The sequence below is a fragment of the Etheostoma spectabile genome, chromosome 14 (assembly GCF_008692095.1).
Source record: "Etheostoma spectabile isolate EspeVRDwgs_2016 chromosome 14, UIUC_Espe_1.0, whole genome shotgun sequence".
In the NCBI taxonomy this organism is placed as follows: Eukaryota; Metazoa; Chordata; class Actinopteri; order Perciformes; family Percidae; genus Etheostoma; species Etheostoma spectabile.
This window is the reverse complement of record NC_045746.1, coordinates 1653094-1672804: the sequence shown is the minus strand read 5'-3', so window position 1 is coordinate 1672804 and position 19711 is coordinate 1653094. Positions and strand designations below refer to the sequence as shown.

The 19711-nt window shown below is 39.7% G+C and overlaps 1 protein-coding gene across 6 annotated transcripts in view; it reads right to left on the bottom strand.

Moving 5' to 3' along the window:
* ripor2 (RHO family interacting cell polarization regulator 2) overlaps window positions 1-19711 on the bottom strand; it is a 61626-nt gene that overhangs the window by 16810 nt on the left and 25105 nt on the right. For 5 of the 6 annotated variants that reach the window (XM_032536398.1, XM_032536399.1, XM_032536396.1 and 2 more), the window contains exons 2-7: window positions 10799-10919; window positions 7216-7371; window positions 6936-7014; window positions 6182-6205; window positions 5682-5735; window positions 62-211 (exon numbers count right to left, since the gene is read on the bottom strand). In XM_032536398.1, coding sequence (XP_032392289.1) covers window positions 62-211; window positions 5682-5735; window positions 6182-6205; window positions 6936-7014; window positions 7216-7371; window positions 10799-10919 — 584 coding nt within the window. Of the gene's footprint in view, window positions 1-61; window positions 212-5681; window positions 5736-6181; window positions 6206-6935; window positions 7015-7215; window positions 7372-10798; window positions 10922-19711 lie in introns of all 6 variants that reach the window. The other variant, XM_032536400.1, reaches the window with a different exon arrangement.

The following is a 19711-nucleotide window of genomic DNA, read 5'->3' as shown; positions in this document are numbered from 1 at the left end:
TCAGAATAATTAGCTAATTCTGGCTTCCCCAAACACTGAAGTTGATGCTCTACGCCACTACCTCGGTGTATTCTTTGTAGCGGCGGTTGACCTCTGCGATGCTCTCCTTGGTGCCTTTAGTGGAAGGAGAAGAGGAGAAGGCTTGCTTCATACGGCTGGCACCTTCCCTCAGACGGCTCTGGATGCAAAAGGCCTCGTACAGCTCATCTACCTAAAAGCACACACAGAGTACCTCCGTCTTTAATAACTGTTCCACAAGGACAAGACAGAGACAACCAAATAAACTGAGGACAAGAGAGTCCTGAACGGAGAAGATACAGCTGGTATCTATAAGTGTAACTGTATTCTCCAGTGGCAGACGTCTATGCTGTTCAATTCTGTAACCCCAGTGGGACACTCCCGAAGCGGCGGAACAACAGACGGCGTTTAGAGCTCATTTGGAGGTGTCTGCCCAACTTCAGTTTGCAGCAGCAGCCTCATATAATCCAAACCCACAGGGAAAGAGAACAACTGCATCAACATCCTGCTGCCTTACTGTGAGCTGAAAATCTTGGGAGTTTCAACTAGAATGAATTAATCATGATAAGATGTGAATCACAATCAAACGGTCAGACTTGTACTTTTCTGGAAAGTCAAAGGTGATTGAGCTTGTGTGCTCTGAACTCTGTAGGCTTTGTTCCCGTTTTGTTTTTTTAAAGGTACTTTTATAATTCTACCCACTTTACTCTGTTTATTGTTCTTCATTACTTATTGTAATTTAGCATTTTCTGTATGTTTTCTTGTCTTCTCATCCCTTTATTTTAGCAGATTTAAGGATTTACCACAAAGAAAATGTATCAAAGTGGTAAGCCCGATGTCATTCAAAACCGCATGTGAATTTATGGTGGTGCTACTGGAAAAGTCAGAGAATCACCAAAATCAGCTGGATCCATGAATGACTGAATGTCTCTGCAAAATATCATGGCAATCTGTCTTATAGTGGTTGATTGATTTCAGTCTAGACCAAAGTGGTGCCATCTCTAGTTCATTCCATGCTGTTAGCATTGCTAAAATAGGCACAATTTATTATCAAACTACATTGAGCTCAAATTATAATCTCCCAAATCAAAGTAAAAGTCCATTAATTCTCCTTAAACATCAGATACAACAATGAACTTTTGCTGAGTTACTCAAAGTAATTTCTACCAGAAACCACAATTTGCCAGCAGTCCAGATTTTCAGGATCCTGTCGGCCTTATTTCCTGCCTTCCCAAATTCACATATGATCGGAGTGGCAGCCGGGCAAACAAAACACCTCTGGTGAGCCTCATCAAAGGAAAATATTGCAGTCTGCCTGACGAGAGCACTGAAATATTGATGCCTTGCGCTCTTTATGGCACTCATTAGGGAGAAGTGAGAGAAAATGGGCCATTCTGATTCCAGCTGTCCTAACAGCTTCTCTGAATGTTAGTTTGTGTATCATTTAGTCTGAACCATACAGTTTGTGTGAGCAGACCCTGTGACAGTGCGTGTGGACATGTTTATATGTGTATAGAGAGCATGTTGTGGTAAGTGGGCACACCAAGGTTTATGGTAAAAAGTGAAAGTGGGATGTTTCTGTTCAAGAGAATAGGTAATGTCTGATGATCTTATATTAACTTAGCTGGGCATAAATACATACAGAAAGCACACACCCCAATTCCACCGACTCCACCACAAACCATCCTTCCCCCCTCAGCACCCCACACCCCCGACTGGGACCCAGCCCCGTCTGTCTGTCTGTGGTATGTGGTGTAAGCGGCAGGGCTGCAGCAGCTGAGCCAGCTATAAAATACCCTCCAACCACAACTGTTATTCTCAGCTTTTACAATCGCATAGAACTGATTCAGAGCAAACAATCGACAGCTTTAAAACACATTTAATTACAACAAAACAAGGCAAAACATGAGCAGCGAACTCCACTTTTGGTTGTTGATAAAGCTCAGCTGAAGTCAAAAGAAACACAAATTCATCCAAGTCAAGTTTTTCACTGATTAAGTCAAGAAAAAGTATATTATTCTACTCACATAAGTGAGTAGAAAACTACAACGAGTTATTCTACTGGAGAAAGTCATGTGTGTCGAAATTGGTTCTTTATAAACTGGGGCTGATGAATAGCCATCATATTTCTCAGGCAATCATTAATAATATCATTATCAGCCAATTAAGATCATATTGTCCCCAATTATTATAGCCCCTCGCTGCCTTCAAGAAAATGTCCTTGTGAAGTTCAGCCGAGAGGACGGCCATCAGCATATTGCTGCGCCTTGGGCGCTTTTCACCCCAGAAAATTAGAAAAGGCAAAACACAAGCTAAAGACAAGACAGAAACCTCAACACTGGCAGATGGCTAAAATGTGTAATTATATCTGGCATACAACATATGTCTTGCAGTTCCTGACTGTATTTGTAATATTTTCTCCGTTTCTTCCCAAGTTTTTGTTTTAGTGAAGAAGTTGTTCAGATGGATCTAAAACTTCACATAGCAACATCAAACAAAAATATAGGTGGAATAAGTTTTATATAAATTAGAAAATTAATCAGCAACAATTTAAATAATCACTTAATGGTTCAAGTCATGTTATAGGCAGAAATGCCAAACGTTCACAGCTTTTTGAATTTCAATATTTTTCATAACAAACTGAATATTTAGAGTTTTGGACTCTTATTTGGAAAAACAAGCAGTATCCATAACCTTCCTAACACAAATAGTGGATTTGTTTTGGTCACAAAATATAACACCACTGTGGTCTTTTAAAGGACTATTTCTACACAAAAATCAAACCTGCTTTAAAATTCATCCCATAAAAAAACATCTGAACCTTCTTAATTAACTCTTACCAGACATGAACACATATTAATGTAAATGTATTCTACATTGAGTCATCTATTGGACACTACTTGTATTAATTTGAGCTCAGTGGGGTGACAAAACCTGAATGGCTCTGAGACATTGTGAGGGATTACAGGGCAATCTTTATTGTGGAATTAATTATGCTGGGGGTGAGGATAATATTGTGTTCACCTTAATAAAAGGGTGAAAAATCCTTTTCTTATTTTAAGTCCCTCCCGAGCTAATCCTAATAATCTGACTAAATAATGATACTTGTTTGGTGGTTTTGACAGAGCAGTCAGACGTAAATATAGTGTTTTCTATGAAGTATCACTGGGGTTTTTAAAGGATTGTATCTGCATCTATTGTATATCTGACTTTAAACTGTGGGATTTAAAATATAAGCAGAGAATTTTAAGGATATGGCAGAAATCCTCTTAAGATATGGCCATTATCCTGGATTGTAGGATATGAGGTACACACACACACACTCACACTCACACTCTTTCTGCCAGAGGGCGAATGATTATAAGCAGATTAAAACAGGCGGGGCACATCAAACAGCATCAAACACACAAGACCATCTCTGAGTAACTGTGTGTGTGTGTGTGTGTGTGGGTGTGTGTGCATACATTGGTGGCTAGATTACCAATCAAGGGAAGAGAGGAAAGCAAAGAGGCCCTTTAAAAAAATAATCACATGGAAAATATTTACACACCGGATTGAACTTGGCACATGATTAACACATAAACACACAATTTCTCTCTCTCTTTTGGGGGAAGAGGAGGCGCCTGGCAGACACTATTCTCACCTCCAATCTCTGTCACTCATCTCTTTAATGATGCCCTGCTGAAACTAGCAGCTAGCACACACCATAGACCCTATCCCATACAGGACATCATAAGGGTTGTATTGGGCCACCTGCTTCCTCCATGTGTGCCAATTACAGCTCAGACATCTGCAGGCAGCCAGCAGTACGAGAAGGAACAAAAGACGGGGCTGATGTGACACACACAGACACACAGACACACAGACACACACACACGCTAATGAATGATTGTTAAATCATGCCTCACGGCAGCTGTCCAGCACAAAGAGAGACGCCTGCTCCTGAGCACAAATACTGAGAAACTCTTACTTTAGCTCATGGCTGCTGAATATATAACTGTGAAGATCTATTTTCCCATTGTCCAGTTCTGAGATGACATGAGTACACATGCTGCTTTTTTCTGGTTCTACATTTATTCATATGGTATGTGCATGACAATGTTTTGTTTACTCAGCTGAAAGCTTAAAAATGCAATAATGAATAAACACATACAATATTAGAGATCTGTCATTGTGTGTGTGTGTAAAGCCAATTGCTATTTGTAGGGCGAGCAGGCAGGGGTGATAGCGTAGATAGTTGACTTGGCATTGGCATTAGTTTTATTCATGAATCCAGCATGCATTTCCTCTCTTTCATTCCCTACTTAAAGGAGTATACTCTGTTCAGGACGTGCTACACTGCAAGACTAAATCTTGCCGTCAAGCAATGATAAATCATAGCATTTGTTGCACAGAAACTATAAAAACTGATAAATTTAAATGATGGCAAAGAATATGCAGAAATAATTTACTTAAACTATTTCATTTCCACCCAATAGTCCGCACAGAAATCAGACAGTCGATGAAATGACAAGTGGGGGCGAAGTAGCATTGGTACATATTTAGAATTAAAGAGCACAGGGAGTGCTAGATTTAACTTGCTTTTAGTTACGCTTTGACTTTTGAGGCTTTTTTTCCCTGTCTGAAGAGATAAATCAGTCACTTCTTCAAATATTTGCAAATGCATTCAAATCTATTTTTACAGAGTCTGAAAGATCAGAAGAGCTTCAGAGTAATGTTGGATGCTAAATGGGAAGGCTTTGAGTGTGTTTGTTTTAACTGCATCCTGTGACAAAGTAGTAGTTGAAGTAGAGTATGCAGGCAGATATATTTCCTGAGTTTCTGAGAAACCATCGCCTTTCTTTCATATGACTCTCAGACTTTTTTTCTATGTTCCCTCTATCTCCCTCCTCTCATTATTCTTATTTAAAAGTACCCTGCAAATTGCTCCTAACTGTAGCCTACTAACTGCTCTGACCCAGATTCACTGTTGTCTTCAACCCTCAGACACACGTCCACAAATCTGTCCAAGGACTGGGTCTTGTCTTCTGTCATTTTGTTCTGTACATGCTATTGGACATCTGAAGGTGAGTTTTCATCAGGATGTTTATGTGAACATAACAGGTTAAGGTCACCCAATTGCTGGCTCTTCTGTGCTCCTCAGGACTTCAAAAGGCTCTGTCTTCAGGTAACCATGGTTACCTTTGGAGCTGCGCTGTTGTTTGGGTGTGCGTATTCTGATTGCCTGCTGTCACGTCTGATTTGAGCACAGCGAGGGAGACTATTACAGAACTACAAAAGGGGATGTGGAAGAAAAGTCACAGAGCTGTACAATCTTGCAGGGGATTTTTGTCCCCAACTGGCAACCAGGGAGAAGACTACAAAAGAGGATATAGGAAGAAAAGTTTCCCTACCTGACAACCTGTTGCCTCGGCCATTAAAACAGCGGGAAACTTCTCTAACACATCAACACATGAACTAGAGAAAAACAGGGAAGCCACCTTAACTGGCAGCATAAATCCTACCTGAAACCAACCTCACAAAGTCAGTGAGTCATTGTGGGTGTTATGTGGAGAGGCTTAAAGTGAAAGGAGGTATTGCAATGTGAGATAACTTGATAACTTGTCCTATGATGGATTAAAGTAAAGCATTGGCTGATATCTATCGGTCACATCAGTTCTTACCTTGCTAATGTGGAACTCCAGACGTCTCATGTACCGCTCAATGGTTTTGATTTGCTGCAGAAAGACAGATACAGCACACAAATTTACTAGTGCCTACATTTGGTTTAAAGCAGTATACATGAAGATTTGTATGTCCATATGACAGTGTGACATTGGTAATCATTAGTGGTCATTAAATGTATGTCACAAGATGGCAACATGTTTAACTAAATGGTATCCATTGTTTTTTATGCAAAAATCTTACAGCTAATCCTTCTCAAACTGTCTTTCCTGTCCCATCATCACAAACTTTCTCTCTCTTTCATCCTTTTTCCTGCACTATTCCTCAATCCCTTCAGCCCCTCACTTCACCACTCCACCCCTCCTCCCGCATTTCTTTTGCCTTTAGCTGCCTTTTAGCAGTTTCTTCTCCTTCCTTCATTTTTACATCAAAGACTCCCCCCAGCACACGCCAAACTTGGAGCGGTTGTTACAGCAGACCCTCCCCTCGATCAACTCACCTTGTCAAGATCGTACAGCACTCCCTGGAGAGAAAAAAAACACACAGACACACAATCACACAGTTAGGGGCTGCTTAAGGAATGCAAAGTGGGCTGTAGTAGTGTGGCATCAAAAAAGATCCTGTTAAACATAATTTCCAGTAGCAGTCTAGACGCTGTGTGTACCGTATATGTGTGTGCGTGCGTGCGTGTGTGTCTGTGTGCATTGTATCAAATTAAAATCTGTGATGCGAAAGTCATGTATTATTATTTTTTGTGATTTATTATCATTAAAATGAAACATAAACAGCTGAGATCTGAAGTGAACAAACAGTGAATTTGGTCTTTCAAAAAGGAAAAGTTTGACGTTTTGGAAAATTTGCTTTTTTGCAGATGATTAGCTTAGCAACTTAGCAGCTTGGCTCTGGTCATAAGAAAAATCTGCCTACCAGCACCTCTAAAGATTCATACACATACATTGTTGCATGACTTTGAGATGAGAAAATGCTCAGTGTGTACTGGTGACCTTTACAGGTGCTCGTAGGCAGTTTTATCCAGGCTAGCCGTTCCCCTGTTACCAGTCTTTATGCTAAGCTAAGCTAAGCTAACAGCCTCCTGGCTATAACTTAATATTTCCAGACATAAGAGTGGTATTGATCTCCTCATCTTACTCTCATCAAGAAAGCAAATAAGAGTATTTCCCAAAATGTCAAACTAATCCTTTAAGTTGCGACTGTGTTGCTCGTATGTAAATTGATGCACAGTGGCAGCTCACCAGGCGAGAGTTCCTCTTCATGTCCTTCATCAGAGACATGAGTTTGTCCAGCTCTGTTTGATGAACTTCAAGATACTCACTACCGGACAAAAAGGGAAACATTTAATGAAAATAATGTGTATACAGTGACAGCAATATAAACTCACAGATGTATTACTAAGTTAATAATAAGTGGTTATTTTGGAACAGTTGATTAGTTTATGTATTGAAGGCGAAGACATTTTCATTGCTTGACTGAGTGAAGTTTGTGTCAGTGTGAGTCAGTGTTCGGGTCACTCACTCTAGGCCTTGTTTGAGTGCATTGTAAACTTCCTCCAGTCTTTTGGGCTGTGGCTCTCTGGAGCTGCTGCCTCCTTTGTGTCCAGACAGGTGGGGCTTCTTTGGCTTAGACTGAGGCTTCTTCTGCACTGCTGAGTTCCCCATGAAAGAGTTACACCTACACACAAACACACACATATAAATAGAGGGTCCCCTGTGTGCATACATTTTCTTAATCGTCTATGCAATGGAAAAACACATTGCAATTCACAATGTTTTCAAAGGTTTCATAGAAACAAAAGCAGGATACAAAGGGTAAGTCCAAAAGTTAAAGCATGATTATGACCCAAAGGAAGTAAGACAAAGAAGTATAACAGGACAACAGGAGTACACAGGTGTGTTGGGGGGGGGGGTAATTTTGTCTGAGGTTGAAGCAGAAACACAGGCACAACATTGTTACACAACATCTCATTAAATATTAAACACGGGATTTCCATTGTATTTCAGATAACCAGGCCTGCAGCTCTGTGCAGTATAAAAATATAGCGTTAGATGAGATTTCTGTATTACTTAACAGCATCCTGAACTTGCCATTGGGCCACTCTCAGCATAAATGTATTTCTTTTGCCTGATGGAAGGGGCTAGTCAAGTCTGTAAACACTGAAGTAACTAAGTCACACAGGAATGATACATTTACATACAGTATCGTTCAGCAAAACAGGTCAAACATGAAAAGTATACAGTATAACTTCAGAACGTCCTCGTCAATCACAGGGGTGTGCTAAATCACAAGTGTGCGCACATATCTGTGAGCAAATGCAAACACAAGCTTCCCACCCCCTTTTTCAGATTTTGCCCTGTAATGCTGCCATTTATCTTCTGCTGAACTTAAAAACACACTAAGGCACAATCACACTCCCGGCAATAAATAACATTCACACTCTCACCCACAGGCCAACAACAGTGTGACTGAATCAAGGGGTTTGGGGGGATGGGGTGGGGGGGAGTGAAACGAGTGTGTTACACTCTATAAACAAACGTGTAAAGAGTGAAACAGAGTTTATAGGGCGGTATATTTCTATGAAAGGCAGCAAAACAGGCTCCTGTGAATGATATGTGTGTACAAAAAGGCTGTAACTAAAGGTTATTGCCATTATAAATGTATCTTCTGATGTTATTGTGGATGTATTAATTAATCATTTGGACTATAAAACATCATGACAACATTGAAAAATCATCACATCATAACCTCTCAGAGCAAATGGTCACATTTTTTTATGTCTTGTTTTTTTCTGACCAACAGTCTGATACCCAAAACTATTTAATTTACTATAGCAAAGACCTGAAAGCAAAACCCAAACCTTTTTCCATTTAGTATCATATAAACCAGAAAAAGCCAATTTGCACATTTATGAAGCTAAAATCAGCAAATGTTTGGCATTTCTTAGATAGATTATCAAAATGGTTAGTTTGGGAGCTCCATTAATGGTTTCAGCACCATTTCTAAGCCTGGCTTCTATGCTCAAAGAAAGAAAAAGCACATTTTTTCCCCACAGTATAGTTACCTCACATCAATCTTCTCTCTCCTCACATTAACCCATTTTTAGGCCACACTCATCTTACTAGCTCATGCCCATTTCAGCTTTTGAAACCATTACAGATTTAGCTAACAAATGACATTTCCATAGACTCAATGAAACGATCCCAGAGTCATCTCAGGGACACAACAACAACCAATTCCAGTGCTTGACAAGTTGGAACTGCCACGTCTTGCTGCACAAGTTAAGCTAAGCTTTGAATGTAGGGCACCGCTGAATGAGAGCGCTGTGTAGCCTTGGGGTCACGCAAGTTGTGGTGTAGAAGGGTCTATTGGCAGGGACACACACACAGAAACACACATATGCATTCATGCTAACACAATTCCATACTGACTTATAATTGGGACACAAACTGCAATTTCTACAGAAATGTACATGGGTACACACATGAAAAGTCCTTGCTGAATAACACTGACACACTCATAAGCCACATCTCTGCAGCTTGACACCTCGCTCATTATCAGAATGGTAATTTGGTAACTTGGCAGTCACTGTCAGTCACCCACACACTCGAGTCATTCCAACCAATTACCCCATTCACTGTCTGAGCAGAGAAAAAAAGAGGGAAAACAGCATCTTCAAATAGGTTCTCACAGCAGGACCAGGGCCTGCTGCAGAGGACCAGGCGACGACAGCCGGAAGATTGTAAAAGAGATTTTGGTGAGTGTAAGAAAGCTTTGTCTTGTGATGTTTGAGTGAGAGCCGTCACAGAAGAGTCAAAGAGGAAGGAATGCAGATAAAATCTCTCAAGCACTTTAGCGCTCTCTAACTTTAGGCTATAAATGAAATAACTATCAGGAAACAGAGTTTGATGTTTGGTTGTGCAACAGAGTGCTGATCATCCCTGAAGAATTTAGTCCCTTTACAGGATTTTGAGACTTGCTGTGGCTCGCTAAACATCTAGAAGGTTGGCACCAGATCATGGATCCTGTAAATGTCTTCTTCTTTTTTTACATTTTACAACCAATGTGACAAGCAAATAAAGGTTTTCTAGGATTTTTTTTACAAATTGTGTTGATGCTAACAGTGTCTGTTCTGCAGGGGTATGCAGGGCATAGACTCAACAAGAATAGTTTCCAAGAAGTGAGTTGCTGCCCTTTTATTAAAATCCTGTCTCTAGGCTTAGACATCATCCTACAAAATCACTGATTTTTGATTGAATCACCAATTGTTATATGTACTCTATGTACTGTATGTATGTTATATAGGTGAATGACTGCCAGTGAAATTACTATGGTTACTGCTCTTAAAACAAAAGATTTGACGTCATGTCAATTTATGTAAGATTTACTCAAAGAAAGAGGACTTTGTCTTACTGTCCTTAGCTCTACAGATCAGTTGATTACATGAATAGAACAGATGCTGATGTCCATATTTAACACAATGCAAAACAGCAAATAACCTAGAATATTTCAGCTGTAATGAATCCTGAGAAAGAATAAGTGACAACTGTATCACTAAATAATACAAGGAGGGAGTTTCTGCTGAAAGAATGAACTAAGCTAATTACAACAGACTGATAAGAGGTGCACTAGAAGCTGTTTAAAAATATATGTAAGTTAACATCAATCAGATCCTAATGGAGGTTTATTTTACAAGTGCACTTGTCAAGAGGAGTAAACCCCCGCCTGTAAAAAAAAAAAAAAGTTGTATAATGTCTTTGGTGGAGGACATTTATAAAGAAAAAAAACGCCAATGATGAATTCACACTTTTTAGCAGAAAGCCTGAGTTTCAAAATGCGAGTGTGGGATTACATTCCCCTTTGAAAAATATCATGCAATGATAAAGTGACTCTTTGATGCCTGATCTACTGCAAACTATTTATTGGAGGACCCTCCTTAAATGTTGGTAAAATAGTGATCATTAACGTAATTTCTAAAGAGATTCACCTCCAAAATCAATACTGAGATGTTTCTGAGATAATAATATTGGCTGTGGTAAATCAAATTTGATATTGTCATTTCAGATATGAGGAAGAACAGTGGAACGCAGTTGTAAAGACTTACCGAGAGCGTCGTTCCTGTAGCGTGCTGAAGCCAGCAAAGGACTGACTCCGGATTATGCCATTGGGCCCTCCGGGGGAGTGAGTACCGGCCGCCATGATCTCGGGGACACGGGATGACACTCCTGGAGAAAAGACAAACACACATATCCATTACATACAAATCTATTAACAATATTTGGCTGCCGAGTGACCGATTGAGGATCAGGGTCAGTAATCCATCCTTGGTACAACAAAAGCATTCTATGAACTCAATTAACACCCAAACTATGTCAACAAAGAGGTTAATTAGAGTGCGGAGTAGCATTATGCACTGCAGGACAAATTAGGCCCTGTTGATGTAAATATAAATGTGCTGTATTTATATAGCGCTTTTCCAGTCTTAACAACTGCTCAAAGCGCTTTTTTACATCTACAGGAAACATTCACCATTCACACACATTCATACACTGTGGCCGGGGCTGCCATACAAGGTGCCACCTGCTCATCAGATAAACATTCACACACATTCACACTCTGATGCGCAGCACCGGGGGCAACTTGGGGTTCAGTGTCTTGCCCAAGGACACTTCGACAATGACTGCAGGGGCGGGGATCAAACCAGCAACCTTCCGATTGGCAGACAACCGCTCTACCACTGAGCCACAGCCGCCCTTGATGAAGCTTGCCATGTGTGATGTGGACGAGCAGCATTCAAAGCCTGCACTAACATGTCTCAACGGCTCTGGCCTACTTGTCATCACTCATCTGGAAACATACCGCAACTGTTACCGGTTCACTTTTTCTTTCCTCAGGCAGGTGTCACAAAACATGACTCTTGTCACTTTCCGTTAGGTGTTTGTGCATATTTTCTACCTGGAGTAAGAGGTCGACCTTTAAGGCATTTCAGACTGACAGCTGTTTAAAAGTCATAGAATATCACAAACAGAAGTCACTACTAACTTGAGGATTGGACAACGGATTTAAAGTTTTAAAGCCCACGTTTTCCTTAGAGAAATTAAAGTTCCCAGAAAAAACTATCCAGACAGTCTTATGGCTGAGTTATCTAATCAGCTTCTCCTATAGTTAGGACATCTTTTATCGCTATGTCTATGTTTAGCAGAAGCAACCTGTCTGATTTCAACCTTTTTTATTAAGATGATGTGGAATGCAACATGGCTCATATGGTTGTTGTTTTTTTTAAGTTAAACAACTTAAAAAAAACAAAGTGACGAGCTAAACACTGCATTTTTCTGTTGGTTTGCTGTCACTCTGTTTGTGCAGCCTTTGTTTGTAGGTGCCCTGTTTTTTCCCTCCTGATCTATCTGTCTTTCTGTCTCCAGAGTACAGACTACCTTTGTGTGGAGTTCATTTCGTCATGCTAATTCTCACGCACACGCACACGCACACGCACACACACACACACACACACGCGCACACACACACGCGCACACACACACACGCACACACACACACGGTTGAGGAACCTAATATCTCCTCCTTTGGTCTGTGTGACAGACAGAGAGCCACACAAAGACCAGGCGCGGGGTCCGAGGAAAGAGTAGAGCCTTGTTTTTGGCCGGGGGACAATAGGCCGGTGAGACTGATACTGTTCAGGCTATTAATAGCTGCTAGCTCACTTTAACACTGAGGACCCTGATGGCTGTGACTCAGTAAATGAGTCATCAGGTCCAATGGCCTCAAACAGCATGTCCTGGTGTGATTGGTAAGATGTTGCCAAAAATACACCTTGTTTGGTTCTACAGACTGGTTGCTTATCTATGAAAAAGTATGTTATTTTCTATGTAATTTTAAATTGGCTAACCACAGATAGTAAAATATGATTGAAATTAAAATTGAAATTAATAGTATTGCTGCAAAAATCAACTTTCTTTCTACTCATTTTGTTAGTTTTTAGTCATAAAATGCTCAGAATTGTTCATTTGGATGACAGAAATTTGCAGGATAAAATTTGTATGATCATGTCATCATGATATTATTCTATTGAATTACAATAATCAGTAATGTTGCATTATCACCTTGCTCTAGTCACAGTTGGTTGCAGGCTAAAGTCCATACAGGAGAGCCGCAATTTGCCCAAATGCTCTAAAACATTTTGGTCCATTTTGGTCTCTGGATGCTCCAAAGCACAGTTTTCTGCCTTGCCATGTTTGTCTCTCTGACATTCTGACTCACCCTCCTAAAAGAGGAGCAGTGGGTGGCAAATGATACATGCTACATATTGTTACCTAATGCTCTCCGGATAATCACAGAACTGGGTGGACACTTTTCCTTGCACTTCTGCCATTTCCCGAATAGTTCTCATTAATTTAAACGAAGGACAAGAGAACGTGGACACTTAAATCAAAATCAAAATTACTTGGCCAGTCTCTCACCATTTTTGTGTCTTCTTCAGTTTCTCTCTCCTTACACAATGTAAGTGTTCAGAGCATGACACCTACACCTATTGCCGTTTTAAAAGCAACATTAGGTCTACACTGGCTGAGGGTTTGACATACTTGGTCTCTGCAATACTACATTTGCTCTTCTTGACAATATCACAGACCACCTGAACAGTACCTTGCTTAACACACTCGACTCTGTCCCTCTTATAACCAGGAAACGCACTCGGACGAAAACGCCACCATGGTTCACTGACTATTCTGTTTGACACTGTGGCAATACTCACAAAAACTACAAACTGCATACTAGATCCATTATTGTCTAACCTTTTTAAAGAGCTAATCTTGTTTTACGAAGATATATTCTTAATATTTTTAATCTGTCGCATTTAGTGGGTTCTGTGCCCTCAGCTTTTAAAATCACTGTTTTTCAACCGCCGCTTAAAAAAACAAGTACTGACCCACAAGTTCTTAACAATTATAGGCCAATCACTAACCTAACTTTTATGTCAAAAGAGCTGACTATGAGGTTCTTTTTCTAACACATGAGGCCCTGCATGGACATGTACCACTTATTTATCTGATCTTATTACACCACGTACACCGGCACACACTCTCCATGCCCTTGATGCTGGTCTTTGGTCATTCTCCTAATACACAAAAAAAAAAAAAAAAATTGGTTGTAGAACATTCTCCTACCATGCCCCTCATCTTTGGAATGGCATCCCACTAAATATTAAAGAAGATCACACAGTTGACATTTTTAAATCTAGATTGAAGACCTACCTTTACTCATTATACTACAGCCAACCATAACACCCCATCCTTTCTGCGTCTTTCATAAACAAGCCTTTTCACTTATTCTGTTAAGTAGCTGGTTTATTATTACTGCTTCAATGCTGTTCAATTGTTTAGTTGCTGCCTGTTATTTATGTGTTCCTTTAATTGAAAAGTGCACTGAGACCATGTTTAAAGGTCATTTTTCAGTTTAAATAAAATTTGATTTATTGATTGATTTATTTTAGACGATGATGGGTGAACAAAACAGGAGAGTAACATATTTGTTATTCACTCAGTGTTATACAAAACATAGCCTAGTTTTTACAATGTGTTTTTGCAGCATGCATTTTGGCATGAGTGGTATGCTAAACGTCACACTCACGTCCAGGCTTCTGGATTTTCCCAAACCTTTCCCAGCCTCAGCAAACTACCTCACAAAAAGTTGAGTTCAGTCACTGAATCATAAAAACCTCTGCACTTCTTAGTGTCACCGCTCATCTCGTCTAAAGAGCTTTTCAGAATGAGAAAACAATGCCAACTCTCGCAGTGTGCTCTGGTTTGGTGCCAGCCGTTACCCCGTGATGAATACAGCCGCCATTCAGTCCATTCACTGGTATTTCTTCTCTGGCGCTCCCACACTAAAAGCCTTAAATGCCCTTGACAAGGTGTGAGAGTGTGTTTCTTCGTAGAATATGTGAACATTAGATTGATCAGTATGCTGAGCTGCAATTTGGCAAGAACAAACAAACAAAAGACACACACCCACACACCATTTCTTATATCCGTACCCTAACCATCACAGCTAGATGCCCCGACCATCAACCTAACCCAGATCTAATTCTAACCTGAACCTTAAGATAGTTTAAAAAGGTTAGTAAAGGGGGACCAGCATGAGAGAGCATGCCAGTCAGTCCATGAGTAATATGAGTGTCTAGGAAGACACAGGAACGTTTCGACGGACCACTATGGCCTGACTGATGGAGGTTAGCTCAGTTAACAATGCTGCTAGCATACTAACCCACTAGCAAGTTTACTGTTGGCAGACCACTATTTGCTGTGGGAGTGACAATGTTATATATTTTTTATTGTTATTGTTACTTCTGGTCTCCCTACTCTCTCTACATCTCACTCTCATTTTCAGTCTTTCATACAAATGTATATTGTTTGTAAAATAAACCTTTCCTCTACCCATGAAGCATTTTCCTCTTTTATGAAGTTTGCAGCAATCACAAATGAGGAGTCGGAGATGAGAAGAAGCAAGTATGTTAGAGAACATTGTTGTACACACACAAACACACACAGACACACACAGACACACACGTGTATTGGTGTGTAAAAAAAAAAAAGACAGCGTCAGCTATAGTACATATTAAAAACAGAAGCCCTTATTCTTAAAGCCTGTATAAATTAGCCTTACCATGGCAACAGCAGACAAAATGAGATGAAGTGTGTTACGTAAAACAACAGTTATGAGCCAACAGCCAAGAAGTAGGACACACGCCCTCGTGTTACAGGGCCGAGGCTTTTAAAGCATTGGAAAAAAAACGGGGGGTTTTATGTTCAGATCTTTTACAGATGTTGCTTTAAATGTCATTAAAAGCATCCTCAAACTGCCTTTCATTGTCCCTTCTTTTCTAATTTAGTTTCTTTGTATTTAATGTGGCAGGAAGTGCAGATTAAAATAGGAAGAAAATAAAGAATAAAGCAGTGAGTAGTTGAGGAGAAAAGTGTATAAACAGAGGCAGCAGTCTGGTTACAATATACAAACAATCAGGCCACTGTTGTAACAGAACAAATACATGAGATTATAGTGATGATATACTGTTTACATCACTGGAAATGGACTAACATGTTCCAACACAGCCTGTAGGTTGCAAGCGTGTGCCTGAAAGCTGCTCAGTTATGCCTTGATCAGTGTGTCTGTGTCTGTGTGAACTGGTTCAGTGAGAAGGGTAACTGCTGGTGCGGCTCCAAACTGGCCTAAAACTGGCTGCAGGCTGCCATCATTGAGAAAAATCATATTACATTTTCATTTCCTGTAATCCTTTTCAAACCTGAAAACAAGAGTGAGGAAACCTGACAGAGCTTTGTTGTGTTTTACATGAGCAAAGTGACTTGTTTTGGACCTTTAAAGAGTCTCAAACACATTAAAAAAGAAACTAAGGTAGCTTTGATTTGGTCTACAAAGCATGCTCATATTAAACTCATTACACACAAGTGCATGTAACTCAAAAGTTTCCTCAGTTAAGATTTAGGACTTGCAGCAAGACATCATCTTTACAGATTAAACTGTCTACATAATTCCATGCTTGCATAACGTGCATAAGATTAATTTTAAAATGAAGGGCAAGGCAGTATGTTTTAATCCCACTTTCATCACGCGTCCCATTAACCTGTTGACCATTTTGGAAAGAACATGTTTTAAATCCAAAGCTCCCTGCAGGTAAATTGTACGACATTGACAAGTATGTCTCTTTTCCTGGAGTCATTTTAAAAATGTAACTTTAAATGGCCAAACCCTCGGTTAAGAGGCAATATGTGCATGTGCACCACTCTAATGTCACCTTTCATAAACATCACTGTAATGATTACACGCCTCATTCTCAGTGCTGAGGAAAAAGTGCAATTCGATCCTGAGGAAGGAGTGTTTTTTAATCTACACTAAAAGGCTTCCTAAAAAGCAGCTGACGTTGACAGTGCTGAGGAGAAACATGCCAAGATCACCTTGTGAGGTGGCAATAAAACACCTTTAATTATAAATAAATTGGTTCACAGAATAGTCAGCTGCCGGCAAAACACTTTGACTAAGAAGGGATCAAACCTGGAGAAAGTTTGACGTGTATATTCATTATGTGAGAAGCAGGAATTTAAAGCTACAATTATCAATATTGTTATATAAACAATAGATTGAAGCTATAGTGTGCAGTTTCTGAAGCCCCCATGAGGAATTCTAAGTAATGACAACAGTGTCCACATGACGAAAACCTTCGGTGGTCGCGGTTGCTAGTAGCTCAAGGATGAAACAGTGGATTAAAAAAACATGGACTCTTCAGAAGAAGTTCTTGTAGTTTTTATGTCATCTTCATCTCCAAAGCTCACTGTTGCATTACTCAAACCAATACTCAAAACTCATGTGCATGAATGTTGGCGGACAACACCATTTTGTAAACCAAAGCCGTACTAAGAAATACATTGAGAGTTCTGTGGAGCGGATAGATGTTAATTAGATTTGTATCAACTCATTTGGCAATGGCTTAAACGTAACGGAAGTTCATATAAAATAGTTGTGCACTATAGGTTTAAATGACAAGGTGTACATGAAGGGGTGATGAGCCCATACAATTATCACCTAACTCTGCCATTCCCGTAGGGTCTACTGAGCTTTTTAGCAACTTTCAGCTCATTGTTTTGGTTTTCAGACCTGCGACTTAACTGTTTTGGTTCACTCTCAACTGTGTTGTAATCAGGCAGCTGTTCAGGGATAAAGCTCTACAAATCCCCTGCTTGTGAACCTAGCGGAGTATTTAGCTGTTAAAGAGCCAAAGACACACGCGCTGATGAAGATGTTGTAAATAACTTCACCAAAAGGGGAGAATAGAGACCCTGTCATGGCTGCAGTCATCTGTACTCTGTCACTTATAAGATGACGAATAACATTTCTACACTCTGACTAAAGACTAAGAGTCACCAGATTGTGGTTCCAGCTATCCCATTACACAGACAAAACACAAAAGAACAATGGGCAGTACAGAAATTTCAACACGTACTGTGTGATACCGCTATGCAGTGATGACGCGTCAGGTACAAAAAAAATCAACAGCTCGGTCAACAGTCATCCCTACAGATGTGAGCAATGCCTCTTTGTAACAGTCATTTTGAATGGCCACAATGGTGGAACATTCCGGAAGGAACTCAAACGTTTACAACAATGAACTGTGGTGTAATGGTGGTAAAGGACAAAGTAACTGATGACCTATTTCACAAGTCAACTTGTTATAGTCAAATTACAAGTTACAGTTTGAAAGAATTAGATTTTGTTCATTTATGCTTCACGCTGCGTATCAGGACCTAATCTAGCCAAAACTAATCAAGCTGCCTGAAATCCTTACCCAAATAATCCAAATCTTCTGATCTCAGACATCCTTCCATGGCGAATGACTTACCAAAAAACAACCAAAGCTTTGTAAGGTCAACATTAAAGTAGTCTAGAAATAATATTAACTAGAATCAGCTGATGGTCAATTCAGTCATCTGATGTGGTTTTCTACCCTACAGATTGTTGCAGAGGGGACTTGACTGTTGTGTGAGTGCCAAAGCATGGGAATTGAACAGTGTGTGTGTGTGTGTGTGTATAAAGAGGACAGCACCAGCTCCATCACATGAAAGTCAAGATAGGTCAGAAATGTTGCCATTAAACTGCAGAAATACACACACGCAAAGATTAAATCTGACATCTAATTTTCAGATATAGGTTTAAAAAAAAGAGGTGTTTAAAAAGTAATAAAAAAGTATATACTATTTATTTTTCGTTTAAGCCACTGTGTTTAACAAGAACCAAAGTATGTTTCTGTCAACCTTGACATTTCCCCAGCATTCAAAGGCATTTTTTTGCTCTTTACACCGGTGGGTTTGTCTAAATACATTCACATTTCCCCACATTTTATTAGGTTGCCATTATAATTAATTCAAACTTAATTTGAAAAATAGGTCATCATTGTCCTCATAGGGCAGTGCATGAAGGAAGAATTAAGGTCAGTATATAAAGTGGCATTTAAATTTACAGATGACCAGATTAACTGAGGCATGTCCAGACTGAAGTTACAGTCAGGCAGCTGCTGCTGACATTTCAGCAGAGAAAGGCAGTGTGTGATCCAGATTAATGGACTCAAATATTATTTTTATGAAATTTAATACATTATTAGACAGTATGGTAGAAATCAGCTAAGAAACAGGAGCTTAAGGCAAAAGCACGTGTCTGTTGCCGACTTGAGTATTGACATGCTGACAGGGACTATAAATGCTGCAGCCAAATGAAGTCCATGATATAAATCACCAGGAACTCTGAAATTATATAGATATTACACCAAAAAAAATGAAAAATTAGCTCTGATAAATGTCTGACTGACATTAGCATTCTACTGCAATTGGGCCAGCATGAGAACCAGTTTCCCCACTTGATTTTCTTCTTTGAATTGTCTATTATGTTCGACTCTGACTGAAAGCAACAACCTATGTTGCGGCGCTGGAATGCATTTACCATAACAGGATTTTGCCAATTATTTCAGCTCCATTTGCTATTTTTAGCAGGAAAAGAAAGACAACATTATCACTGATAGCTGCTACTGTGATAATACATGCTCAGAGTGTTGTACAGCTATGTGTGAATTAGCCAACCATGGGAAACCAGCCAGCTTTTGTCACAATTCAGAATCAGAAGGTGGCCTGTGAGGTGGGCTCTTGAGTTTTACATCTTTGAATTTAAGAAAGAATCATTTATGCTAGAATTGTATAACTCTTTTCTATGACAGCAGCCAAAAAAATGTACTATGTCCTACATCCAGTATCCACATGCTTCATGTCTTTTGTTTTTAACGCTTTTTTGGTTATGTCTGTCTATTTCACACAACAGCCTTAAATGCAAACTCTCCCTCACCAGCAATGCATTAAACACTGTGGGTGTAATTTACAAACAGAAGTCATTGTGGATTTCTGTCCTGCTCATTCCTTCTGCAGCCTTGACCTTAATGTCAACAACT